Source organism: Crassostrea angulata, chromosome 9, assembly GCF_025612915.1.
Source record: "Crassostrea angulata isolate pt1a10 chromosome 9, ASM2561291v2, whole genome shotgun sequence".
Lineage (NCBI taxonomy): Eukaryota > Metazoa > Mollusca > Bivalvia > Ostreida > Ostreidae > Magallana > Magallana angulata.
In genome coordinates, this window is record NC_069119.1 from 27,990,352 (window position 1) to 27,999,580 (window position 9,229).

Below are 9,229 nucleotides of genomic sequence, written 5' to 3' on the forward strand. Positions count from 1 at the left end.
CTACCAACAAATAAAGCGATGATAGTTTATCAACCCTCCGAATGCTATAAATACCCGACAATAAGTCCTAAAAAAATGCTACCATTACACCTGAAACCAAAAAATCAAACTATTAAAACAGACTGAGACTTTTCATGATCTGTCTTAATATACTTTTTTTTTTTTTTACCAGAAACGAGTCAGAACTATTAGAATAGACAAATCAATTAAGAGCTTAACGCCCTTATTTTATTTAAAAAGTCGTTTAATTTTTTTTTTCAAATAATTATAAAATGACTTTAATTGATAGAAATAAAATAAATGCGTCATAGACTGTTGAAGTTTCAATTAAAATGAGTCAAATCATATATCAAATTGAGAGCCATTATGATGGGGTTTCACTTTCGATTACAATCAAAAATCTCTATTAGTACGGGCGCGATCAGAAACGACCAGTCAACAAACAAACGTTACTAAAGAAGGTAAGTAAAGTATTCAATGTATATAGACAAATTGATTTTATCTATATATACAGTGATGTGTTATGACGTTGATACTATGATTTGCATATTAGAACATTATTTTCCCAATAGAATAATTAACAGGTACTACTCATGCATCATAAGAAACAACAATATTCATCAGGTATCACAGGCCTATGTAAATGATTAACGCAATAAGTTTATATTACCACATTTCAAGGAAAGCAAAAACAGTGGATTGTACATATAAAAGAAATTTATAGGAAATAAAAACATACACCAACAACTACAATTCTGTGATATACATGCATGTCTAGAATGGTCGGTGTAGGCTTCAATCTATACTACTTTATTAAAATAATGGACTCGAATTGTTTGGCTTTAATACCGAGAAATCGGAAAAGTACTGTCTTTTGTTTTATACATTTTAAACATCATTGGTACTTGAAGATTACCAATTTCTTTTTGTTTTTTTCTGAATCTAGCTTTGCTTATTCATAATCAACAAAAATTCCTTTACAAAATCCGGAAATCATCTGGATTTTTGGATTTTACTTTCTTGCACATTCACATTCACGCTAAATCACGGGAGGTTCTTTAGTTTATGTTTCCACAATATCACATTTGCATGGATTTACTCCATAACGATATTACAAATAAGTGAAAATTTTCATTGACAATTTGTCGTATATTTTTTCATCAAAAGAAATAGGGAGATAACTCTAACTCAGTGCATTGAATATATTCATTAATATTCATCACGGGTATATGGGTGGCATTTTAACTGTGGCGATGGCTTGTCCCGAGACACAGTTAGAGTTAGATAATTCTAACTAAGCAGAGTATAGTGAAATAAATAGTATTATTGTAGGCTTAAAGCTTGGTTATGTAAATGTCAACAATACGGTGTGTTGAAGTATCTATTTTGTAAATGTCTGATATCATATGCAATGTCAACCCGTGCACGCACGGGTCAAAGTCTAGTTATAAATTATGATAACGAGTACTTATATTACATATTACAGTTTATTTTAATCAAAAGAATATTTTTATGATCTCGCACAGGATAATAATTTGCAATTCATTTCACTAAAATATGACTATGATATTGTATCAACCAATAATAGAGATTTTGCGGTTTTAAGAGAAGGTCAGTAACCTAAACTGTGATTGAAGGATTACTGAAAAAGAAATATGATTGGAATTCTTATACCATTGAGTGACCTTTCAGATTTTTCAGTCGACATTCAGTCTTTTTGTAACCTGAATTGTGACTGAAAGGTGGCGGAAAAGAAAGTGAATGGCATACAATCATGTGGATAAGCCACAATTTTAGAATTTTCAATTAACATTTAGGTGACTGAATTGCAAAACCTCATCATGTGAGTGTTCCACATTTCTAGCAAAACTTCAATCGATAATAATGCATTGCAATTCATTACCATTACAACTACAGCTGCATTAACATTAACTTAAATCATTGATGCATAGGTTTATCATTTTTTAATCAATATGTTAATACAATTGCATATATATATTCACTTGATAGAAATTTGTGGTTCACTCCCAAAGAAAATTGTTGTTTTCAAAAAAAGGGTGACGGTTTCTGAAGGCAACCGGAAGATGAAAAGCGATTTGAGATTTTTACTTTACATGAATGTACAAATATTTTATCTAAGAGGTATTCAAGGAAGAGATTTTATAAGATGTCTGGTTCTGGATAATTATTTAAGGGCCGAGTTACCTTTGCTTGATCTTTCCTTGAACAGTAGACTTCTGTGTGGAGCAATGTGTACAGAACATTTCCACGAGTGGTGCTTGTCCTATGCCTGGAATAAGGATAGCAGACGATGCATGTTATTCCGTCAGAAATGTCCAAGTAACGCACAAAAAGATCAAACAGCGAAAAGCTGGGAACACTATGAAACAAAAGGTGAGGCATGAAAGTAGAATGCATTGAAACTTTAACGAGGTTTAATTGGTTTATTATTTTTACCCTTAATACTTTGATAAAATGCCTCATATGTAGTTTTATATCTTCATCAATTTTTGTTTAGTTTAAAGTTTAAATATTTAGAAAAAATCACATTTATTTGCAATCTCAGTTTTTTACAGGCTTGTCCCGAATTGGTCTTCGTTTCTTGCTTTTTTGGGCAAAAAAAGAATTTTATGTTCATTTTCTCTTTCTTTCATTTCTTATTAGCTGCATGACTGTAACTTCCCGTCTCAAAAAGAAATTAGATAGACGACTTCTTCTATATGTGCCGCCCATATAAAACGTGTATTGAGTGCGCACAAAAATGCCCGTTAGTTTTAAACCGATTGATCTTATTAATACCCATATTCTGTGAGGAAAACTAGTACTCTTAGATTCTTTACTAAGCTTAATACGTTTATGTTGCAAATCGAGTTATCTTAATTGCTTTTTATCATATCTTGGTGCATATTCTGGAAAATGTATCCAACTTGCCATTTTTTTTTATTTAATTGCGATCTTGATCACTGTACTCAAAACAAGCATGCGTTTATTCATTTTATAACCACAAACACTTTTTCCTTATTGTACATTAATGCGAAAAAAAGCCTATTTCAATTCAATAAACAATTTTTTGGGGAAGATGTTTGTTGCAGAGGGTTTTTTGGTAGACGAAAATAACAGAAATGAAGCATTTTTCAAAATAAGTTTCTTCTGATCATACTTATTCATAGCGCACATTCTAAACATTTGATAGGTTTAAAACATGTTATATAGGTTTTGTGTTCCAAGAACGATACCAAATCCGGTATAGGGCACAACTTTTTAGTATTAATATCATGCAAATTTATATATATAAAAGACTAAATAAGGCCAAATTTTGCAAGCAATATATTTTTGAACCATTTATAAAAAATTTTGACACCCCATGTATTAAAAATACCTCGTCAAAATACCTAATACATATTTTAACTAAAGTGTTATAATATTCTTAATTAAAAAAAAGCTTTTATATCAAACAAATTGTAACAATTAAATACTGTAAATTCCTTATATTACGCGAGTACTTAATTCCGCGATCCCGCTGATTTGTATCAAATCGCGAGAATATAAAATCGCGAACGTTGAAATTTTCTCCTTGTTTCTTATAGGTTTCATCTCTCAGAAAATAATGGCGAGATTTTAAAATCCGCGAAGGATGCTTCTCGCGATTTTACGCGGATATTAATTCCTCGTGTTTAATTAGGAATTTACAGTAGACAGTAAATTATGATGACGAACAGTGTTCAATATCAAAAGTCCAAAGGACAAATACTAAGCAGGAGCAGATCAAACACGGACCTATAAGAAAAAGAAGGAGGGTCAGGTGCCAAGAAGGAATGGGCATCCTCTGCTGACCGTCCACACCGGTAAAACGGACAACTTTAGATAAATAGGCGATTAATTATTGTCTAACAATAAGTATGAAAACATCAGTCAGCATGCGACCCATGGAAGATTGTTTTGCCAACATGGTCGGTCGTTGTATCAACCATAGAACATACGAAAAGATGACTTCGATCGAGACTATTGATAGTCCTGTTTTATCAATTTATTTGCCAGTTGCTTGCCTCGCCTTAGAAACAGTTTATACGTTGTCTTTGACTATCGAATTAACAGAGAAAAAACTCCACAGCTGATAAAGGTTCATTGCTACCTAATTTAGTATGGAAAATTGACACAAGAAAAATTGAAGTCATCACGTTTATCATAAGGTCTTATTGTTAGGTTTCAAACAATGTTCCTTTCTAGTAGAATATTCAAATATGAAACAGATGGCACAGTCTCTGTTGTGTCTTTTTTTTTTCATGTTCACTGGGATATATCGTGTGACTCAAGGATTGAAGCAACAATTGTTAATTGTTTATACGTCGTCGATATACCTGAATGTTGAGTTGAAGAACACAACATGTGCTTCATCTTTTCATGTACAAGTTTTTTAATAAATTCTGATTCATATGAATGCAAAAGGGGCTGTTAACAAACGGGCACAATTGGTAACCTACGGGAATTTCAGCAGATTGTTGGAAACCTGATTTCCAAATGCTACATTAATTTTGTCTCTCAGAAAATCAAGCATCTTTTTAATATTCACTTCAGAGTACTTGTGTGCACAATCCGAATAGTTTTTAACAAAAAATGGTTTTGCAAATAGTTTTATTCAAGGTCACATAAAATATTATACACACTCTTTTGTTATCTCTATATTCAATTTGACCAGTATTCATCATCGAAAGCAATATTTCATTAAATTACTAGTGCATCGCTTTATTTAATCTACATGTGATAGCAGCAAATACCAGTCGAGCTGAAATTGCATCAATACAATTTCAGCTCGAATGGCACTACTAAAGCGCAAAATAATTAAATTCAATCCGTCATAACCCAGAGAAATGGGTAGGTAAAAAAAACAAGGGTCTGCTTCACAATTCAGTGCTTAAATAACATCTCTATATACATGTTTCAGGTTAGTGGGGCATTTAATAGCAATTATTCTTTTGTAGAGCAATATAATAGCATGTTTTGTATCGCATTGTTTTGCAAACATTGCCATTTGCGATTACATTTTGTTTTATGAATGTACTTCCGTCTCTTGATGCAATTCTGCATCGTGCAGTTTTCTGTATCTTCAATGGTTGATGATAGATAATTTGTGTTTTAACAAAAAAATGGTGGATTCTAAGGTAACATAATAAACATTTTCTTTTTAATATATGGCATTTATAGATAATTCATAGATAACTGTTAGCAACAGGAAATATAAAATAAATCTCCATTGTAAAATTTCTGAACAAAAAATCCATATTTTTCGTGAAATCCTACCTTCAGAGAGCGATCATCTGACTTTTGTTTGTCATCTAAAATCTGATCACCATGGCCTTATTATTTATACATTTCCGGTAATGTAATCCGAAACATGACGTTTTTCCTGGTGTTTTTGAATGGTTTTAATTTTTGCCTGTTTACCTGTCAGGTAAATTATCAAAATCATTTTTTTTAAAACCCATCAAACGTCAGATATTTCAAACTACTTTTAAGAACACCTTTCTGAGTAAAATAATCAAAGTCGATCACAGGCATATTTGAACATTAATCAAGTACAAAAAGGTGCTATGCTATCTTCTTTGTGGCTTTTAAAAAAAGAACTGGTTTGTAAGGATGCTTTAGGGAAATTCTGCAAAATATGGAGTGGGTAGCTACATTATCTACATATATAGAGCGTTATGGTTACATTCAGTTCGTAGCACATTATTAAATTTAATAGAAGGTACAAGAAGACAATTTCTTGTTAGTGACGACCGTAGGTCATAAAGTCCACGGACAACAATTCTACAAACAAAATTATCATAAAACTTGGTGTTCATTGCCGCTTTTATCTATTAATCAAAGTACTGAAGTACTGTGGGTAGTTGATTTTATTTATTATTATCAATTTTAAAATCTACGATTTGTTATGCAAATTTTTATAATTTGAATTCTCGAACATTTCCGACAAGAATTTCGAGAAAACCCCATTTGAATCATGTTGTGTAATCTATCAAAGAATTAATTCCATTAAACTGTGTATCAGTTATCGAAATGTTTCTAAAAATTGTACACGTCTGGATCCAAGCAATATTGAAATCCAGTCTCGTTCAACCAGACGCTCGGCTGTCACCGTTAATCTCCGACTGCCAAGAGAGACTCTCTGCTTGTTGGAGATTTACGGAGACAACCGAGCGTCTGGTTGAACGAGACTATATTGAATTCTAGCGTAGGATTACATGCAACTACAAAAAACAATTGAATTGTTCGTACTGTATAAAATCTGACTATTTTCAAGGTAATTATAGATACCTTTCTTTTGCAAAACAATGGTACAGCAAACATTACACCGAAGTTATCTATTATTTTCAAGATCTACGTCTTCTCAGCGGTAATGATTTGTGCTTAAGTCCAAACACTGTAAATAGTTTAACTTTCGGTTTGCCAGAGTAACTGCATAGGAGAGTTGATTAAAATCAACTCCCAAAAAGTAACCGACATTAAAGATTTTGATGATCTTGTCTTGCATTAAATTTTGTTATTCTACACAAAATGTTTCTTTATTATCCAAGTTAAAGTTATCTTTCTTAACAATAGGTGGGTGACCTTAATATCCTACCTTATTAATACATAAGATTTGTTCTTTGTTTATTTATTTTTTATTTATCTTTTTGATTATTTCATTTAATTTTTTCATTACTTTATTTATTTTTATTTATTTATTTATTTATTTATTTATTTATTTATTTATTTAATATTTATTTATTTATTTATCTATTTATCTATTTATTTATTTGTTTATTTGACAGTGATGTCGGACATTGCGGTTGGTAAACCAGCACAACAGTCGTCAACATATACATCATATGTGGCCGAGAAGGCAGTGGATGGTAACAGAAGCACAGATCCTTATGACTCCTCGTGCGCTCACACTGAAAATATTCCAAATTCATGGTGGAGAGTTGATCTACAGGCTGTTTATTACATTACCAGAGTTAGATTGCTAAACCGGGGGCTGGACAAATTTGGACTCGGTTTATGCCTAATATTCATATATATCTTTTTGTTGTTAAAAAAAAAAATTAAAAAAAAACTCTTGATACCCCCACTCTCTCCTCATCTATAAACAAACAAATCAAAACGATCAATTAATCCATTTTTTTTTCACTTTAGATTTGTCATACCGGCTCCAGAATGTCACAGTCACTGTAGGAGAGACAGAATCGTCATTAAACACTTCCTGTGGTTTCTTTGCTGGTCCCGGTACTTTGTCGCAACTGGTTGACATCGACTGTCCGCCAGTTACATCGGGGAGATACGTCAATGTCTCCATTTTGGGCGGTTATCTTACACTCTGCGAGGTGGACGTGTTTGGTTTCAACGCCTAGTGATCGCTAAAATACTTGATCCATTTTTTGCTTTCTAAACGAAAACGGAATATTGGATTATTAGTATATAACAACACACTGTGTGAAATAAGCGAGCTAGCATATTTTATGTACCAGTAGATGCCGTGTAATTGTATGACATAAAGTCGAAATAAATAGATTTTTCTTTAATAAAAGAAACTTTTGTGATGCCACTCATTTTAATTAGTCACTAATTAATCAGTATACATTAATATATATTAATATATCAACTGTCTCATTGTTGGATATTAATATTTACAACCCATCAGTTGGATATACAAATATCCAACAGTGCAATAAACAATAAATGGAAGAAACCCCAAAAAAGTTGAAACAGATATTTTCAAAACAAAGTCCATAAAGAGGTGCTTGATTAGGATTTTGTGTTATGGCACTCAAAGTTTTTTTGTGTTTAGGTTAAAGGGGTATTGTCACAATTTTGATAAAAAATTATACATGTATTTCCGTTTTTAATGTTTACAATGTACAATACTTCAGAAAGGTGTTTCTAATAGTCGACTAAATTTGAGTGACATTTGTCGTGTTAACGTTATAACCAAGATAAAGAGCCCACAATTTTCTGTCATGTAAACAAAGCATATGTTTACGTTTTGAACGTTGAAGTAATAATTCCAGTTTTAGACCTAAAAGGAATTAGCTAAACGCCAAGAACTAGTTATTTTTGCTTAAAACGAATAAGAAGAGACAGAAAACAACGTTAAAAAATGTTTACCTGTTTATTGAAACATTGAAAACAAAAACAGGGCGCGAGCCTTTTGTACATGAAAAAGAATCGTGAGCTCTAGATCTGTGGATTGCGCATAACTTTATGAATGATGCTTAAATTTTCTTATATATATATATATATATATATATATATATATATATATATATATATATATATATATATATATATATATATATATATATATATAAATCCATTTCTAAACAATGAAATCTAATAAAAAGACCAAAAACTTGATCATGTCCCCTTTCTGTTCATTTGAAGGTTATGAGAACGGCTTCAAAACTTTTTATATGTCAATCGAAATTCCGGGTCAATTATAATTTAACCTTTTACTTTCTGGAAGCATCGTTGTTAAACTAAATCTTTTTTTTAATCCATTATTGATTTCCGTACATGTATGAAGAACCTATAACTTATGTAGTTTATTTGACGTATTACTTTCAGCTCCATCTTACGATACATGATATATAAACAAAACAAGGCATGGTACATGTATATGTTGCTTTTTGCCACCAGCGTGACTTTAATTGTTACCAGACAATGTCAAACATTTCGTAAAATCATATAAAAAATATAACGTGATATAACAATTGATATTTTATTGAAATATGCCATAATTATGCATATGCTATTCAATATGATGTTATAATAATAAATCTCAAAATAGTTATTGATAATTATATACAGTTATGAGTTTTATTAATTGGTTGTACCAAGAAACTGAAAATATCGTAAAAAAATTCATGGTGGTCTAAAAAAAAAGAGCCTATATAAATATATAAATGTAATGTACATATACATTAAATTACATGCAATAGCATGGAAAAAGAAATGCAAAAAAGATAATGATATAAAAAATTCAACTCTGGAAAGGTGGCGAAAAGGTGGTTGATTTTTAAAGAAATGGTAAAGAAAGGAACAGAATAAGTATTCAGAAGTGTTACCCGTGCGGCATCCTGAAAGAAAGAGTCGCTAGAATCTCCGCGTTTAATTCCATTGGTCAAAGGAAGACCCCAACAGTATGTGACAAATAACAGCACTCTAACTTCTTGATAATACTTATTAAAAAGTG

General features: G+C 31.3%; 1 protein-coding gene across 1 annotated transcript; it reads left to right on the forward strand.

Moving 5' to 3' along the window:
• The first annotated feature begins 2,031 nt into the window (after positions 1 to 2,031).
• On the forward strand, positions 2,032 to 7,970 carry LOC128164077 (fucolectin-1-like). The gene is made up of 3 exons (XM_052827807.1): positions 2,032 to 2,394; positions 6,810 to 7,034; positions 7,174 to 7,970. Exons 1-3 carry the CDS (start codon positions 2,085 to 2,087, stop codon positions 7,386 to 7,388), a joined length of 750 nt encoding a protein of 249 aa, XP_052683767.1. The 5' UTR covers positions 2,032 to 2,084; the 3' UTR covers positions 7,389 to 7,970.
• The last annotated feature ends 1,259 nt before the right edge of the window (positions 7,971 to 9,229 follow it).